Consider the following 20,045-nt stretch of genomic DNA (forward strand, 5'->3'; position numbering starts at 1 on the left):
CTATCACCCCCAGCCACCAGGGGCAGCCTCCACCAGGCCCCCACTCATGTCTCCCTGCACCCCCACCCCCCAGCCACCAGGGGCAGCCTCCACCAGGCCCCCACCCATGTCTACCACCACCCCCACCCCCCAGCCACCAGTGGCAGCCTCCACCAGGCCCCCACTCATGTCCCGCAGCCAACATGTCACCAAAATGTAGATCCCTGGCCCTTATGGTCAGCCTCCAAATGCCAAACACCCACCCGAGTATTGCATCCACCCACTTAGAAATGGCAAAAACATGATAGAAGCCCAATTGCAAGTTTGGAAATGAACACATGTCCCTCACATACACCCAATGGGTGTCAGTGAATGTCAAAACCCATATCATGAAATGCATGAAACCAATGGGATGATACTACACATTGAACTTTGATTAAAAATATGTATTAAAAGCAACATAAATTGAATCAAAAATAAACAAACAATAATAGAAATTAAAAAAAATAAAAACAGCAGGTCCGTGAAATAATGCAAAACCAAAAATCATAATGCAAAGGAAAGGTGTCCAAAGTCACAGTCCACAAAAGTAAATCCAATGGAAAATTTAAATCGAAAACCATTGCTCCATGGCGAAATCATAATAAAAATTGAAAATCTAAAATCAACTATGTACAGATAAACAATCCAGGGTCCATGATCCCAACCGAAGAAATGAAACCTATCTAATACCACTACCTAAAAAAAATAACTATATACAAAAATGTGGCCCATTGTCCAAAAGGTCCAAAAAAAATGCTAAACCAAAGGAAACCTAACACTAACTATAGAACTATTTACAAGGGCAGCGGGCTAGTCCGACGGCTCAGTTCGGGATGTTCCGGGCCAGGGCATCATCGAACTCCTGCTCAATGTCCCGGAGGCGCTCCTCCTCCATGGCCCCGAGGGTCCGCAGGGCGGTCCACATGTTCCCCCCAAACTCCCTGCGGATTGCCTCGAGGCACTCGGCACGCCTCAGGGCCCTCCACATGGAGTTCTCCGCCCTGACCATCGTGAGCCGTGCCTCTTCCGCCCGCTGCCGCTCCGCATCTATGGCGTGGCTCAACCGCTGCCACACGGAAGACACTTCCCGTCCTGGGTCCTCCTGCCCTCCGGCCGATGCCTGCCCCTCCGATGTGGAAGGCCCCGAGCCATCATGGCTCCCACCACGTTGCTGCTGCTGCGCCTCTGCCCGTGCACTGCCTCCTGCTGCCTGCACATCCTCCGCTGGCTGGGGTGCAGTCGTTGATGTGGCCACCCCTGCTGGACGTCCGACACCGGACTGTGGCAGGGATGCCTCCTCCACCAGCCTGGCCGCAACGTCAGAGGCAGCTCCACAGGGCACCCAGGTGACTGATGGGTGGGAAGATGGCACGGAGGACGACTGGCGCATAGGGGGTTCAGTTGAGGAGGGGGTCGTAGCAAGCCCCATCAAATGGAGGAATCCGGCCTGGGGGACCTGTCCCAGTAGGCCGACGCGGTCAACGAGCCATTCGAGATGACGTGCAGTCTCCTCATGAAAAGACTGTAGGTCACCTCGCATGGCCCGTTGACGCAACGCCACACCAGTCAGGACAGGCTCAACCCGGACCCGGATAGCCACGTCCGCAGGCAGAGGAAGGCCAGTTGTCGTGAGCTCATCCCCTGCCTGAAAACGGGTCTGGACGTTAGGCATCCCTGCTGGTGCAAGATGATGCAGTGACAGGATCAGGGACAGGATTGCACACAGGCACCTCCACGGTGACCTGTGCTGCCTCCTGTCCCTGGTCCTGCACTGCACCACTAGCACCAGTGGAATCCCCACCTCCAGACCCCGTCTCTGTTGCTTGCACGGCCTCCTCCTCCACCAAACCCCCCACCAACCTGGATGACTCCGTGCCATCTTCCCCCGTTGGGCCCTGTGGGGTCCCAGCTGCCCCTTCTGCTGCCGAGGAGTCCAACTCCGACATCCGCCTCTTGGACCTCCCCCCGGCAGCTGCGGCCTGGGACACAGCACCAGACTCCTCACTCCCCGACGAGATCACAACCTGGGAGGGGAGCTGGGCCTTGCGTCTCCGGCTCGCGGTGCGATCCCCGCCGCTGTGCTCCACAGCACCTTCTCCGCCCTCTTCATCAGTTGACGCTGCAGACAGGGAGAAATAAAACACAGGCATCAGGGCACTGTACAATGGACACATACACACATGACCGTTGCACATGAGTTGCATTGGCAAACCTCAGACATGGCATCACAATCGGCAACACACATGTCATTTCAACTTGCACACATGAGCCATACCACAGCCACATTGCAACTGCCAGCACCATCCATACACATACAACAGCATGAGCAGGCAAAGGTGAGCCAGACATCACATGCAACACAGGGAGTGCACTACACATGCACGCACACCACCACACTTGCATGCATGTGTACACCTCAGCCAAATGTCGCAGTGTTCCGATGGGCATCCATGTCACATCTGCCAATCAGGCTTCCACATCCCGCTGTCACATGCATCCATCTTGCATCACTGTTGCACCCTTGTCAAATACACACATGCACATGTACACAGTGCTGATACATGCATCTGAAAACAACATACATGTGTGACATTACGTACATGCCCACTTACATACACATTCATCCAAACATGTGTGCCCACATAACTGCATTTGGCATGCAAGCCTACACACACAAGCACCATCCATGTCTCACACATGACAGCCCTCGCATGTGTTAGCCTCACGGTCCTGTACACCCCCACCCATACTCGGCCCCATACAAACAGATGTGCAACCGGCACACTACTGGCACATCACCACACGCACAGCTTACAATCATGATGCATGTACACTTACCGCTCGACTCCAGACGGGTCTGCCTCTCAAGGACCTGGATGTGGAGTGCTGGGGATATGCGTTCCAGGACCCTCATCTGATCTTCCGACAAGTGGCCCCGGCGCCCCTTAGCATCCGCTGCCTTCAAGAGGTGCCGGGCCTTGTTCAGGGTCCTGGACCTGAAGTCCTCCCAGCGCTTCTTGACATGTTGGAAGTCGCGGACTGCCACCCCCTCCGCGTTGATGGCAGTCACGATGCCCGTCCAGATCCGAGTCCGTCCTTCCTTGTCGGCGCGAACACTTCCGTAGAGGGCATCATACTGCCCCAGGACTTGCTCCACCAGGACACCAACTTCCCTGGCACTGAAGCTGGTGCCCCTCTGCCTCTCTGGCCGGGGGTTGTCAGTGGTGCCAGATGTTGCAGTGCCCGACATGACAACCCCAGAGGCAGGAGTGGGTGGGCAACTGGGTCCTGGGGCTGGGCTGTGGAGCGATGGAATCCCAGTCGGGAGTCTTCGGTTCCTGCAGGGGTGGTCACAGCAACAGCACCCCTGGCTGATGTGCAGGCAGCAAATGGCAGGGCACGTGGGCAGCAGGCAGTCAGGCAGCAGCAGATGGCAGGTGGGAGCGTGCTCGGGGCTCTGGAGGGCAGTAATTCGGCCTTGTGGGCAGGAGCGTGGTCTTCCGTGTGCTTACGCGTGGCCAGCTTGATACGGAGTGATTTGGCACGTGAAAATCCTGCACGTCTGCGTGTAAATCGAGGAAAGGCCCATAGCGCGTATGCACGTCAGCAAGCATATGCGATTTCATTGGACCAAAGGCCCTTAGCGCGTAAGCGCGTCTGTGACGTGACGTGCGCAGGTGTTTCCCTCATTACACGTGATGACAGAGCACACGTGGATTTCCACCAATCGCGTGTGAAACTTCCTGCGCACCCCAGAAATACACGTACCCAGGCCAATTGCGTGTACGCTCACTTTCCTCCGATTACACGCAATGACACTCGGACATGCAGTTTTACCATGTGTGCTTGCGTATGCGATTTCATTGGCCCAAAGGCCACCATGGGCAGCTGTGACGTCACGCGCATGGCCGTAGAGAATGGCGCGTGTAAAAAAAAGAGATACACGTCCGAGTGTCAAAGCGCATAATTGGTGGAAATGGCCTCATCACGTATGCGCGTCTGTGACGTGTGTATAAAAGGTACGTGTAGAACGCCATTTCCTTGTACGTGCTTTTCGTGGAGAGCGAGTGGGTGAAATCTGTACTTCTTGTCGGTTCACACGCGATTTACTTCACAGCGTTTCCAGTTCGTACTCCCTGTTACCTCTGACAGCTTTTTCTCTTTTCCTCTTTTTCCTGGGCCTGTTTCCTCAAACAGCGTTCCCTTCTACTGTTGTCCTGTCTCCTCAGACAGCGTACAATTCTTCTTTTGGCGGGGGTGTTGCCAACGCGCACACGCGCATATTTTTCACGCTTTTGTTCCTGGCAGACGGTGAGTCGCGCATGTATTTAACATCTGTGCTTGCCCCGTGTGTCGCGTACCCCTTCAGAGGTAATTCTAGGCTGCGTGTGACACGCATATGTTCATTCTTGTGTTTCTGGGTGCCACAGCGTAGTGCAGGTTTATTTTTCCACGCAATGGTCTAGGAGGGGTTGCGTGCACCTTACTTCCCATTTTTGGGGTGCCTGTGCGTTGCGTGACCTGTCATCTTTCCCCAGGGGTGACATACAGCCTTGCTAGAGCACTAGGGTATGATTACCATCTGGTACCCAACCCCTTTGACCCCCAATTGCCCAGGACAATAGTTCACATCGACTCCCATACGCACAATAACATCAGTGCCATGGCTGGGAGGCGACCAAGCCGTAAGGGTGGCAAAGGTGGCCGAGCCCCAAGTGGTGGCCGTGGTGGATCCGGTAGGGGACGTGGCCGTGACTTGCAGGGTGCCCCTAGCCCCCCATGTGTGGAGGAGCAGTCAGGGACACCCATGCCCCTCCCCCTGGTTGAGGTTAACCATTGTCCCTCCCCGAAAGGCTGATGGAGCGACTACAGCAGGCAACCGACTCCATCTGCCAGTCACACAGGGAGGACATGTTGGCGTCCGACAGGGACAGGCGGGCGGCACTGGCGACTCTGCAGGAAGCGATTTCCATAGAGTCCCAGGGCCACAGGGAAGCCCTGAGGGTGGAACTCCTTCACCCCAGGATGACTCTTGTTGAGCTTGAGGCTTCAACAAACAGAAGGACAGACCAGCAGCTGGAGCGTCTCACACGTACGCTCTCAGCTGAGATGCAGGCAACTAGGGCAGAGGTCCGGGCATCCCGTGAGTTATTGCATGGGGACCTCCGCACACTTATCCTCCAGAACGAGACCTACCACACCCGCATGCTTGCAGCCATGGAGGAACAGACTAGGGCTTTGCGTGGGCTGCCTCCCATAGTGCCACCACCTCCTGATGCAGCTGCAGAGGGTGAGGAGAGCGACAGCAGTGATACTCCCACAATAGGGTAGCCGTGTAGGCCATGAGCCCATGGAGGTGTTTTTTTTTCTCAAGATCCACACAGATGGGTTTTGGTGTGCACCCTGTCCTCGGACCTCCTGGGTGGCCTCCCCGTCCCCCCCCGGGCCCATTGATGGCCATTTTCGTGTGTTGCCTTGTGTGGCTCCCGTGGGCATACGCTGCATTGTGGCTGGGCACATGCAGGCTTGTCATGAATTTGGTTCAGATGCTTGGGTTTTTGTGTCACACACCCCTCCTGCTTCCCGTTTCCATGGGCTTGCAAAGGGTGTGCCCAAGTGACATTGACGTACATGGTGACATTGGACTCCTATGAGCTGTGTGGGCAGTCTGTAGTCAATACTGTGTATACATTCATAGTGCACATTGTTGTTGTATTGTACACTGCATGGTGTATTGATATGTGCCTCTGCATCCATCTCTTCCTCCTAATTTGCAGGTCCATTCCTCATGTCTTCACAATGCGGTCCACCTTGGAACTGGAGTCCATGTTGTAAGCAGTGCACCTACACTCTTGCGTGGCGCTAACACTGTATACTTGGAAGTGTTCGGAGGGCTGGCATCATCAGGTAGTGAGGCTACCAAATTTTTAATTCTGTAATGTCATGTTTAAGGTAGGTTGGAGGTTGTGTAGGTGATTGGTATTCTTGGTAAGTATTTGGTAATGTGTGTTGTAGGTCCTGCATTACTGTGAGCATTTCATGTGTGGACATGTTTCCATTAGGGACACTGTAGCTGGTGACACTTGGGGCATGTTGTGGGGATTAATTTGTTTCCTCTCACATTGCATGACATGCGATGGTGTGTTGTGTGGCCGTGCCGGGGAGGGGTTGGGTGACATGGCACTGTTTTCATGTAGTATTTTGCGAGTGGGGATTCATTTCTGCAGCATGGAAGTGTCTTTTGATGACACTGCATTGGTGTAGTTTGTGTAGGTAGGGATGCACACATTGTGCCCTCTCCCCTCCCATGCGCAGCGGGCGTGCATGTGGTTGGAGATGTGGGGACACCACCATGTCCACAGCCAGGCCCCGACGTGTTGCAACATTGTGCAGGACACATGCTGCCACTATGATCCTGCACACTACTGGGGGCGCATATAACAGCTGCCCGCCAGAACGGTCAAGGCAGCAAAAGCGTGACTTGAGCACTCCGAATGTGCGCTCCACTATGCCCCGGGTTGCAATAATGGCTGTGTTGTATGTTACCTCTGGAGGCGTGATGGGGTTCTGAATTGGCGTCATCATGTGGGTGCTCAGAGGGTAGGCACTGTCCCCTGGTGAGGAGGTGTTGGGTATCATTAGTGGGGTAGTGACATAACTCTGCATCTGACATGCATGCATGTGCAGTGGCATTCATACTCACCAAGCAGCCATGTATCGCCATGCCGCCCAGCTTCTAGGTCCCGGCTTAGGGTAGACATTTGGTAAATGAAGCTGTCGTGGTTGGACCCTGGATAGTTGGCATATACTGAGGTGATGATTCCCTTAGCATTACATACTACCTGCACGTTGATGGAATGCCAGTGCTTGCGGTTCCTATAGATGTGCTCAGATGCCCTGGGGGGACGTAGTGCCACATGGTTGCAGTCAATGGCACCTAGCACTTTTGGGAATTGTGCCACACCGTAGAAATTGAGGGTGGCAGCCTGCCTTTCTGCAGGTGTCCTGGGCAGGTATATGTGCCTACGGACTGATGGGCGTGCAGTGATGATGTTCAAGACCTGGTGTAGGCAGCGTGACTGCGTGGCCTGTGACACCCCACCCACTATGGCACTTGTCCGCTGAAATGATCCTGTGGCCAAGAAGTGCAGTACATTGAGGACCTTCTCCAGGAGGCTGAGTGCTTGGGAGCACAGGGTGGGTGATGTGAGGTCATCCTCCCACTCACTGACCAGGTCCAGTATTATGTGTGGTGGAAACCTGTACCTCCCATACACCTGGTCATCAGGCATCCCAAAAAGGCTGGTTCTGGGAGTGAAAATTCTGGCCCTCACTATCCTCCTCCTCCTCCTTTGGTAACCCACGGCCACTGCTGCTAGGAACGGTATATTCATCCTGGTGTATGAGCTTGTTTGTTGTTTGCGCGCACTTTTGTGCTGCGCGGGTCGACGTACGCCTGCTTCATGCTGGCGTATGTGTTTCAGGATTGGACCATTTATTTTTTGGCACGTCGTAGGCGAACGTGTGAATCTTCCCGCCCACCCCAGGAATACACGTAGCACGCTCTCCCAGGCCCCGTCGCGAGTAAATATTCCCGCCCACCCCTGGAATACACGTACCCCACTCTCACAGGCCCAGTCGCGTGTGGAACTTCCCGCGCACCCCGAAGTACACGTACCCAGGCCAATCGCGTGTGGAACCTCCCGCGCACCCCGTAGTACACGTACCCAGGCTAATCGCGTGTGGGACTTCCCGCGCACCCGAAGTACACATACCCAGGCCAATCGCATGTGGAACTTCCCGTGCACCCCGAAGTACACCTACCCAGGCCAATCGCGTGTGGAACTTCCCGCGCACCCCGTAGTACACATACCCAGGCTAATCGCGTGTGGAACTTCCCGCGCACCCCGAAGTACACGTATCCAGGCCTATCGCGTGTGGAACTTCCCGCGCACCCAGGAACACCCGCACACGCTATTTTTCACACAGCGGGTGTCCGTGTTTGTCGGTGCTCCTTTGCACCTCATTTGTCCTAGAGGGCCACTGTATGGCCCATTCATCATGGCTGTATATGGGTGCTTTTTGTTAGCGCACATTTTGGCGCACATTTTTTTCAATCGCAGGGGCGCTACCGCCTGCTTTCTTGTGGCGTACTTGTTTGGCCCTGTGCGCGTCTTTGACCGTGCACTGGTTTGCCCTATTCGATTCCATGAATACGGGTTGTAGGCGAGCGTGTGGGCGTTCCGCGCACTTGCCTCCTGTACTTCCCCCGTGATGCCCATATTTTCACGCGTTGTTCCCCATTCCGAGTGTTACGCCCCGTGTTCCGCCTACTTTTGTGATGTGCGCCTCGCTATGTGCGATTTCGCAGTGGCTGTTGCGCACGCTGTTGGATGACCTGTGCGCCGGCGTGCGCAGCGCACATTTTTAGCGCACATCCAATGTTTTTCTCGCGCACGGACTTCCATGAATCGATGTGCGCTGGTTTCCCTGCGATTTTCGCACTTGCACTGCGATTTTTGCACTTTTACTGCGATTCGCACGTTTTGGCACCTCTGCGCGGGAATTTTCAGCGCACATTATTTCCATGAATCGACCCCTTAGTCTTTGTCTCTTGTCTGGCTCCCTGAGACCTTTATCTGTGTTTTAGTTCAATCCCTTTCTTTTTGGTGGAACAGTTCCCTTCCTTTTTAGATCATTAGAGTCTTTTTCTTAAAGGAAACTGCTCAAATTTTTTTAATCTCTTCAGGGGAATTCTTCCCGTTAAGTGTTAATAATGTTCTTGTTCATTGTTAACTGTTACAGAATATGGGCTTTCCCCTTATCTCAGTGATTATACAAACAGGTATTCGCTGGTTGATTTTCAAATATAAGCTTTGTATCAAAAATATACATCAATCTGATTTGTAGCAAACTTAAAGGATACGTTTGTTGATTTCAGGATTTTGTTCTTAGTCAGAGCCTCTGTCTGACTTTACTGTCATCTGGTGTTCACTGTTCCTGCTCCAAGCGGTTGTACAAAGTGCAGCCAATTACTCTTTCTTTTCCTCTGCGATGCCAGACCTGTACTGTTTGGGAAATTTGAGACACGTTCATCGGTTTCTTTCATTCAGGGCTGAGCGCTCTGCTGCTTGGATGGAGCGGCTACGCGATCAGCTTCACTCCACTGACAGAACTCCCTGTCAGCTGCTGGCTGCACCCCACCTGCCGCTCACCGGATTCCTGATCTCGTCGGACGTCAGCTTCCAAATGTATAATTCTCAGCTGTCTTCTGTCAGCACGCCCCCTCACAGCTGGGCTTCTGCTATTTCATTCCGATTCTCACAAACAAAATAACTGGCAACTTTAACTGTTTACATGCCAAACAGGGCGTTCTGCTTTTAACTATTTCGAATGTCCGTCTGTGGTGATTTTTTTCTCACAGGAGCACTAGTACCTTGTAGCCTTCTTCCAGCAGCTCACCGGGTTCCTGTCACATCAACCACACAACAAAAACAAACGGACCAAAGACCTCCGTTAATTTAGAATAAGGCACCCTCATCATACTTGTTTCATGGGACATTTGTCATTTTATCTGTCACTCAATTCATCAGGATCCCTCCCCTCAGGCTAACCTCGCACCCTTTCATTGCCATGAGGCTCTGTGTTACACAAGCTCTCCTCTTGGCATAATCCAGGTGAATTAACCCCTTCACATACCTCTCCCTCTAAGCCGTTACGATCGGGAAGGGCGTGGGCACGGGACAGGAAGTCTGCTTGAGCCAACAATCGACCAGGCTGTTGGATGGTTTGAAAGGAAAAGGGCTGAATGGATAAGAACCATCTAAGTATTCTGGGATTGGTATCTTTATTCCTTGCTAGCTATACTAAAGGTGCATGGTCCGTCACAAGGGTAAAATGTTGCCCTAGTAGATAATAACTAAAAGAGATTCCACGGCTCATTTAACTGCCAAACATTCCTTCTCGATTATAGCATAACTCATCCTGTGTGATAGAAGTTTTCTGCTGATGATGAGTATAGGTCTTTCCTTGTCGCCTTTGTTTTGTTAAAGGACTGCTCCCATACCAGTTCCTGAGGCATCAGTGTGAAGGTAAAAGCGTGCTTCATAATCGGGACATTGCAGAACTGCTTGTTCCATGAGAGCATTCTTGAAAGAATTAAAAGCAGCCTTGGTTACTTCATTGCGCCATTCCCTTTTGTTGGGCGCTGTATTTCTTAATAGTTCTGTTAGTGGAGCCGCTGTGGTGGAGAAGTGGGGTATGAACTGGCGATAGTAGCCGACGAACCCCAAGAAAGACCAGACTTGTCGGAAATTAGCAGAAATTGGTAGTCTTTGAATGGCCTCCATTTTTTCCTTTTGTGATCTGATAGCTCCATGTCCAGCATAATATCCCAGATATTTGGTGTGGTAGTTGGCCATATGAGTCTTCATTGGGTTAATATATAACCCAGCTCTCTGTAAAGCTTGCAGAATAGCTTCCAGGTGTTTCAGGTGTTCATTCTACGATTGGCTGTAGATAATGATGTCGTCGAGGTAGGTCCCAGCATATTTCTTGTGTCCCTTCAAGAGGTTATTCATAAGCCTCTGAAATGTGGCCAATGGTCCATGAAGTCCAAAAGGTAGTACGTGAATTGGTAGAGGTCAGTGGGGTTTGCAAAAGCTGTTTTCTCTTTGTCTGAGGGGTTATGGGGAATTTGCCAGTATCCCTTAGAGAGATCTATTGTAGTCAGATACCAAGCTTTTCCTAATTTGTCCAGTAAGTTTTCTATTCTCGGCATGGGGTATGCATCAAATTTTGAAATCTCATTTAATTTCCAAAAGTCCATGCTAAATCTGGAGCTTCCATCAGGTTTGGGCACTAACACCATGGGGGAGCACCAATTACTGCGGAAGGGTTCAATGATACCCATTTGTAGTGGGGGCTGTACTTCTTGGTTAATGGTTTGAACCTTTGCTTCTGGTATGCGATATGGTCGTAATCGGACAATGGTACATGGTGTAGTTTCTATGTGGTGGTATGCCTGTGTAGTTCGCCCAGAAAGAGAGGAAAATACTGAAGAGTACTGATTTACCAACTGTTTTAGTTTGGATCTTTGTACAGTATTTAGTTGGGAGGTTGTATTTAAGGCTTCCTTTCCCACATTCTCCCAGCTGTGTGGAAGGTATTCTGCAGTTATCTCTTCACTATTGATCATGGAGATGGTAGTAGTAGGAGCAATCCATTATTTTTAGGTGGTTAATGTGATAAGTTTGTAATGCACCTCGGCGGTCTGACTGTCGTACCTGATAAGTGATGGGTCCCAGGACTTTTTCTATAAAAAATGGACCTCTTCATGCTGCCAACATCTTGTTTTCAAAGGTTAGTTGGAGTACGAGTACCTGGTCTCCAACTTGCAAAGAATGCATCCGTGACTTCTGATTATTGTATTATTCTTGTTTCTCTTGTGCCTGTTGTAGGTTTTCGCGGGCCACTGCTTGTAACCTCTTGACCCTCTCTTGTAGCTGAGAAGCATATTCAGTAAGAGTAAGTTCTTGTTTGGGTTGTTCTTCCCACGCTTCTTTTAGAATGTCAAATAATGATCGAACAAGCCTTCCAAACAGGAGTTTGAATGGATCAAACCCAGTCGAAGACTGTGGAGTGTTACGTAAGGTCATCAAAATCCATGGTACCAGCCTATCCCAGTTTCTGTCCTCCGGATCTGTTGTTTTCCTCAACATCTGTTTGATGCTTTGGTTGTATGTCTCTACTAAACCATCAGCTTGTGGGTGATATACTGATATCTTCAGTTGTTCAATGTGTAGAGTCTGACACACTTGTTTGAGAACGGAAGACATGAAGTTAGTACCCTGGTCTGTCACTATTTCTTGTGGAATGCCCATACAAGCTATAAAGGGTACCAAAACATCAAAGATCTGTTGTGCATTGGTCTATCTCAAAGGAAAGGCTTCCGGATATCGGGTGGCATAGTCCACTATCACCAGCAAGTATCTATGACCTCGGCTAGTGGGATCTAGTGGACCTACAATATCCATTCCAATGCGGTGAAAAGGTTCCAGAATCAGAGGAATAGGCTGAAGAGGGGCTTTGACAATATTAGCTTGGTTCTTTTTCTGACATTCTTCACACTGCTGACAAAATCTAGCCACCTGTCCATAAACTCTGGGCCAATAGAATCTGGCTAATATCTTCCGAGTGGTTTTCTCGGCTCCCAAATGGCCCTCGCCAGCTTGTATGTGAGCCACTTCCAATACCACCTGTTGATACTTCCTTGGTACCAATAGCTGCTGCGTTGTTTCCTCTCCATGTCCCTTTGTTACTCTGTACTACAAGCCATTTTCTTTTATGAAATACAGTTCTTCTCCCCTATGGTGGATTCCAGCAGAGGCGTGTGCATGGTTCAGCGTTGGATTCAACTCCTGGGCCATCCGGAAGCTGTCTCCTTCTTCATCTAATTTCCAGTCTACAACCACTGGGCACATGTTCTGTTCATTCCACTCCTTTTGTATTCCCCTTTTTTCTGCTCGACTACTTTTCTCCCTGGTTGGTGGAGCTACAATGTCCTGATCATGAAAGGGTGCCCTCTGTAGCCAGCTTTTCTCTACATTCTGTATGATGCGGGGTAAACTGGGTACATCTGAACTGATGAGGAGTGGCTCAGGTAACAGGCATCACAGCAGCCCTCACATCTACTTGTTCCCCTGCCAATTTCACTTGAATCTTTTTAGTTGGATACCTCTTTATATCCCCATGTACACATCTGATTGGAATGCTACTACCAGACATAGGAAGCTCACCTACCAGTTCTGTGCTAACGGCCGTTTGTAAGCTTCCAGAGTCAATCATTGCTCTAGTCTGGCGTCCCCCCACTTGTGCATCACATGTATACACGAAAGGAGACTTCATAGATTCGTCTGAATCTATACATTCTCCATCTTTTGGAACCTCCAGTGTCCCAACATCCATCTTGGATCTTTTGGGACATAGACGGGCCAAAAGGCCCCATTCCCCACATTCAAAACATTGTGGCCCTTGTGAACCAAATTCCGATGTTTGACTCACTGCATTACTCTCACCACTGGGTTGAAATCTTGGGCTTTCCCACTCAGGTCTTTTTATCATGGAGTTAGGTGACCTCATATTGCCGGTAGGTTTGAGTGAGTTGGTATTTGGTCCAGGGCTTGTTCTAGGTTGGAATAGAATAGGTCACAAGTCTTCCTTGTTGTCACGACTCGCTCCCTTCGCTCCCGTTCCCACCACTTGGGGGCATGATTATGGGGTTTATTCCCTACTGGACTTTTCCTCCGAACCTTATGCTACAGTGCTGTGATGAATTGGGAGCGCTAAATCCCTATTTACCAAGCTACTTCCCTTCCGGATCCATTCCAGGTTTTTGGCAGCCAGCATGCTTCTTTAACCAAATGACTATGCTTCCCAGAATGCCTGGCCCACTGCTTCACCTCCACCCTTGCAGGACAAGGTTGGGTGGAGGATAGGCAACACCTGTGGCTGCAGGTGCAGCAATCAGCACACCTGAGGCGTGTGCTCGTTAAGCAGCTTTAAAAGCCTCAGTCTTACTTCAGTCCAGCGCTGGTCATCGTTGCAGTGTTTCCTGTTGTGACTAGTCCCTTTTTTCCTTGATCTTAGCTTTTGTACCTAGTTCCTAGTTCCTGTTTTCTTGTTCCTCCGCCCTGGATTTCGGATTCATGCGCTAATTGATTTCTGCTCCGTTGATTCCCTTTTTGTCTTCCTCTGTTTGCAGGCAGCATTTCTCAGTGCTTTCCCCTTTTAGATGCAGCCCAGTTTGTCTGTGTTCTATATTTATTTGACTCTGTCCTTTGCTGCTGTAAACCCGTATGCCTTAGCCTTCCTCTTAGATTAGCTTCCTGTCTTTTCCTTGGAGGGGTAGAGGGAAGTTTGCATTGGTTATTTCGTTTTTCCCTGCTCCTGATCCTTACTTTCTATTGGGATCCATTCCATGTTTTCCATTGCACTACTGCATTTATTTCCCATTTGATTATTAGGTGTGGTGTGCGGTTGTAGCTAGCTCCTGTGTGAATGCTTATGTTTTCCTCACTAATTTGTAATCACTATTGCAACTTAGGTATTTAGTTTTCCTCCCATTGCTGTTATAGCCTTTCTGGGTCCCAGTTTCATCAACAGGATTCGTGGGCTAGCTGACATTCAAGAGGTTTATCTCGTCCTCGTGAGTACTGTTCTTTAGTTCCCTTATTTAATACCATCAAGAGTGTTAGTTCACAGATCCTGTCATTGCTTGCCCTCCACGTGGGTTTAGCGCTGTCAGTACCTGTAACAGCAATTGGGGGTAAGGCGCTTGCCGACTTTTCTCGCGGTCAGGTGCTTACCCCACATCCCTTTTCATATATTGGTTTTGTTGTCACACTCTATTTGCACTCCTGGGTTCTAGCATACATGAGTCGTTGTTCCTGTGTGCACGTAGTTTAATTCGAAGCTATTCACTGTGTGATTTAGTGCACATTTCCCTTGCCATATTCGCTGCCTTTGTACTCGCCTGACTAATCCTGACACTTGTCCAGCCTTCTGGTAAGCAGATGCAATGTTTACTGCCTCCATCAAACTGGTTCGATGATGTTGTCTTACCCATCTTTGAATTTGTATGGGAAGAGCTTCCACAAACTGCTCCAGAACAATCTTTTCTGCCATCTCTTGAGTGGAGGTAGTGACTGTTTGTAACCACTTGTCACCCAGCTCCTTCACCCTATAAAAAAGTTGTCACGGGGTTTCAGTCTGTAACAATTTCTTTTCTCTGAATTTTATCCTGTAGGCCTCTTCGTCATGACCCACTCTTTCTAGTACCACTCTATTCATATCTACATATGTAGTATCCCCCGTGGGGTTGGCTGCCTGGTAAGCACTCTGCATCCCTCCTGTCATCAGAGGGGCAATGTAGTGGCACCACCTCTCAGCGGGCCATTGTGCATTCCTTGCAACTCTCTCAAAGTTTACGAAGAAATGAGCAGGGTCTTTACCGGGAGTGAACTTCTGTAGGACGGTAGCTGAAATATGAGAATTACGCCTTAAGTTAGTAGCTTCAATTAGTTGATCCTGCTGCATCCGAATGGCTCGTTGAAAGACCTGCCTCTCGGCCTACGCTTGTTGGTCTTAATTAAGGCCTCCATGGTGTTCTCTAAATCCCATGGCTGCCACCAAATGTAACGATTTAGAAATGACTCGGGTTAATAATGATACTGAGCAATGTCCTTATTAACAGTTCAACAACTCTTTATTTGATTATTAAGAACATTAGTGCAATCAGGGACCGCAACCTTAGGGTTAATATCTTTGTTTATTACACCTTCTCAGTGTCTTTGGATTAAGATATAGTCTCTAGTATGGTAAGTGCTCTCAATTGCCTGCTAGTCCTTGACAATAATATGAAAAACACAACCTATAGCCCTCTTTCTGCGAGTTCCTTATAGTTATTATTAGGTTTTCAATAATCTCCCTGTTTACTCAGTCTCTTGTCTTGCTTCCTGAGACCTTTATCTGTGTTTTAGTTCAATCCCTTTTTTTTTGGCCGAATAGTTCCATCCCTTTTTAGTTCATTAGAGTCTTTTTCTTAAAGGCAACTGCTCACATTTGTTTATTCTCTTTGGGGGCATTCTTCCTGTTAAGTGTTAATAATGTTCTTGTTCAATGTTAACTGTTACGGAGTATGGGCTTTCCCCTTATCTCAGGGATTATACAAACATGTATTCGCTGGTTGATTTTCAATTATAAGCTTTGTATCAAAAATATACATAAATCTGATTTGTAGCACACTTAAAGGATACGTTTGTTGATTTCAGGATTTCGTTCATCGTCTGAGCCTCTGTCCGACTTTACTGCCATCTGGTGTTCACTGTTCCTGCTCGTAGCGGTCGTACGAAGTGCAGCCAATTAATGTCTTTCTTTTACTCCGTGATGCTAGGCCTGTACTGTTTGGGAAATTCGAGACACGTTCATCAGTTTCTTTCATTCAGGGCTGAGCGCTGTGCTGCTTGGGCGGAGTGGCTGCGTGATCCACGTCACTCCACTGACAGAACTCCCTGTCAGCTGCTGGCTGCGCCCCGCCTGCCGCTCACCGGGTTCCTGTCACGTCAACCACACAACAAAAAAAAAAACAGACCAACGACCTCTGTTAATTTAGAATAAGGCACCCTCATCATACTTGTTTCATTTGACATTTGTCATTTTATCTGTCACTCAATTCATCAGGGTCCCTCCCCTCAGGCTAAACTCGCACCCTTTCATTGACATGATTCTCTGTGTTACTCAAGTCCTCCCCTTGGCATAATCAAGGTGAATTAACCCCTTCACAGTGTCCATGTGTATTTGGCATTTGTGGACTTCTCCCTCGCTTTCGATAGCATGATTAGGGAGATGTTATGGGCAAAGCTTTTGAAGTGCGGCTGTCCAGTGTGGCGTTCTGGCCTTAGCCCTTTTTAATTTATTTATTTATGATATTGGTGAATTTGTAAAAGCTGCTAGAGCATTTCCTCTGCAATTGGGACTCGTGAAATGTTCGAGACTACTGTATGCAGCTGATTTAATCCTAATTGATCAGACACCCATAGGGCTTCAAAGACATCTGGTGGAACTACAAAGGTATGCAACTGCCAGGGATTTGATGATTAATGAGGATAAAAACTAAATTATGATTATAGTAATCTAAGTTGGTATTTGGGCACTAGTAAGCTTGAGCTAGTTTCTATTTGGATTTAGGATTGTGCAGACTTGTAACAACGCATCTACAAATGGGATTTTAAAACAAAGGGTAGTGGCGCTAGCGGCACAGGCCACAATTATTAACAGGAAATTGGAAGGTTCGCGATCATTCCAATGCTCCGATTTTACAAGTGCAATTTTGCACAAAGTTTGATATATGGCGCTGAGATTTTACTAAATTGTGATTCGATCCCTTGGAAGTTCCTGGAGGGTCTGTTTTTGAGAAAGGTGCTTGGTTTGCCAATGCAAGTTTCCATTTTGGTAAATCGATACGAGCTGGGGCTCGTGTCTTTAACCGTTATGATGACCTGGAAATCATGTCCCTATGCAGGAAGATCCTGCTGGCGAAACCAGGGTCATCGTATCAGCAGATCAATTATGAAATTTCAAGTAATGCAGTTAAGAATGTGAAGATAATGGTTTACTAGGTATACAAACCTCCTGGCTAATATTAATGTGATCTTGGAAAATCGTACACAGAACTCACAGGGGTGAAAGTTAAGTTATGGAGTTATGACTGGATTAATATCAATGAGGAGTGTAGTAGTTACAAGTTATATTGCCAAGTGTGGTGGGATGTGGAAACCATGGAATAAAATCTCAGCCTACCTATGCAAGTTCCCAAGTACGAGGATGTGGACCCAGATTTTACGATTTTGACTACATTTGGTCCAGACAAATATTGGCACACGTAATGGGGTCCCTGGTAATCTCAGAATTTGCCCTTTCTGTAAGGTGCATATACAAATTGAAACTGAAACATGTGACAGTGGAATGCAGTGGTTTAACTGAGCTTAGAGAATTGCATTTTGATCAATTTCTAAATAAATACAGGGTAATGAATTATGACTGGTGGAATAAATTACTGATGTGTAGCCATGCCTCACTGATTCTGGCAGTATTGAAATATTTTGAGGCTTTTTTTCTATAAAATAAAATGCCGGATGGGAGCTACACTGTCATTTTAACGCACCTAAGAAAGCTCTATGGCTGCTATATGCTGGTGGTACGAGCGAAGATTACTGGAAGCTGACTATTAACTTATAAACTGTGGTTTGGCTTTGAAGTAATAGTTTTGTATTCATCAGAGTATGGGAAAAATAATGTGTGATCAAATCTTAATAATGGCTATAAATTATATTTGTGATTTAAAGAATTTTAATACCCAGATTTTAACATTTGTGTGTAATGTCAGCTGAGACATGAATTGTATCAAGGTTTCCTTTTTTTGATATTTGTAGGAATAATGTTAACTCTGTGATCAATATAATGTGAAAGGTTCATGGAACCAAAGCACATTACATTTTTTCAAAAAAGAATAAAAAAAGAAATATCAACGACAAGGCCAAGTCTCAGAAAACTACTTTGAATTAAATCAATTTGATACTTGTCAGGATTGAAGGAATTGTTGCGAAGGAAGTCTTATATGAGAACCCCAGTGATCACGCCACAATGTATTTCTGATCATATATCACTTCATCAACAATGGAGATTTCATTATAACAACAACAACTAAATGATGAAACCCCCAAAAACACACACGTTCCAGCAATTGATCCAAATGGTTTGCTTGTTAAAAAAGGGAAGAAGCTTATTGGTAAATCCTCTAAAAAATCAAAACATGAAATCCAAGCAATAAAAAATTAATCGGGACTCGCGAAAATATTAAGCACTATTAGTATGTCTTCTCATAAAAGTCTGAATAAGATGGTATCTTTTAATGATACAGTATCAACACACAATGACAATGAGAACCCTATGCTTATGGCAAACACCATTAGGAAGAAATGGGTAGTGAAGTCCTGCAATGACCCCGATGGCTACATCCCACCATTTCTGTGCAAAACTAAAGCAGCAAATCTCGATTTACAATCTTCAGCTATTACACAAGAAGTGGATACTTCCTTGGTGGATATCATGAACATGTCCACTTATTCATCTGATTCCTGTGTTTTGCAGCTCTCTACTATGCAGGACAAACAACCCCTTCAGATCACTATCTATACTGGTGCTTTTGGTAGCAACAGACATACGCCTCGAGTGGTGAACACTCTCAGTTCCAGAGAGGAGCCAGCCACTTTAAAGTTTTTCACACCTTGTCCAACACAGATCAACAGAATTGTGAAATCTTCTCGGCAGGATCAATCAAATACATACCATCCATCACTGTGCATGGGGATCAAATCAATTTTAAAAGCAAACCACACTATTACTTTGAACCGGGGAAACAACTTAAACTTATTTTATTCTATACCTTCCTTGCGCACAATCAAATATGGTGACATTAACTTACATTTTGTCCATGACAAATGTACAGATATTGAACTTATATACTTTACATCTAAAATTGTAGAGTATATGATTTCTAATGTTGGTGAAAACATCTTCAAAATGGGTTATGAGATCTTTGTTCTCTCAGACTCTTTTTTTAATGTTAATCAAAATTGCATTTAGAGTTCTCCTGCCGAAAGTTCCAACTTGTATTGACATGATGATGCTTTGAACAAGCTCCATATAACTTCTAATTTGGGCCTTGTACTTAAACTACAGTCAGATCAGGACTGGTCCTGGCTGCCCAGTGCTTTGCGCACTGAGAGTAAATTTCTTGTAAGCCGGTAACTACTCTTTAACAACAATTCAATTAGATTTTGTTCTTTGACCACATTGGGTTTTTTGCATCTTCAGATGATGGATACTTTACCAATAAGTTTTTTGGATTTTCACATCGACAATATTTCTGGCTAAGGGAAGATAGGCTTATTGATGGCATTACTACTAACTTCCAGCTAGCTCAAAAAGGCTCTAAAGGTAGACTGCATGATTACCTTGAAGAACTGGCTTCCCTACAACTTGGGAATCTTAAATAATGAAATTCCTGGTCTTTTGGCAGTAGTTTTAACAAGCACAGTGATGGATTGGCTAAAACAAATGTTCTAATTATTAATATCTATCTCAACACCAAGTCTTCGGAAAGTGACAAACTCCTGGTGACCCTTGGTGACATCTTATGTCATTGGTGCGGAAAGAATGAAAAGGGTAATATAATTGTTGCAGGTGATTTTGATTCAGTGTACGTGGAAGGTCCTGATTTGTCAGAGAAATTCACAACTGTTTTGCATAGATACCACACCACAGCTTCTAGGGGTATTTTTCAGATTTTGCAGGAATGGAATATATATATTTTGAATGGTAACGTATTGGGTGATATGCCTGCGAAAGCCATTTGGAAAAGAGGTGTGTCACACTCTATCATAGATTATGTCTGTGTTTCCATT

General features: G+C 47.4%; 1 protein-coding gene across 12 annotated transcripts in view; it reads left to right on the top strand.

The window, feature by feature from the left end:
- The window catches only part of UROS (uroporphyrinogen III synthase), a 1,119,872-nt gene that overhangs the window by 1,082,608 nt on the left and 17,219 nt on the right, over positions 1-20,045 (top strand). For 9 of the 12 annotated variants that reach the window (XM_069611496.1, XM_069611504.1, XM_069611497.1 and 6 more), the window contains one exon: positions 5,799-5,928. The exons of the other annotated variants lie outside the window; for them this stretch is intronic. In XM_069611496.1, the coding sequence (XP_069467597.1) occupies positions 5,799-5,928 (130 nt within the window). The remainder of the gene's footprint in view (positions 1-5,798; positions 5,929-20,045) is intronic. 12 annotated transcript variants of the gene reach the window in all.

This window comes from Ambystoma mexicanum, chromosome 8 (assembly GCF_040938575.1).
Source record: "Ambystoma mexicanum isolate Mex_15411 chromosome 8, UKY_AmexF1_1, whole genome shotgun sequence".
NCBI lineage: Eukaryota > Metazoa > Chordata > Amphibia > Caudata > Ambystomatidae > Ambystoma > Ambystoma mexicanum.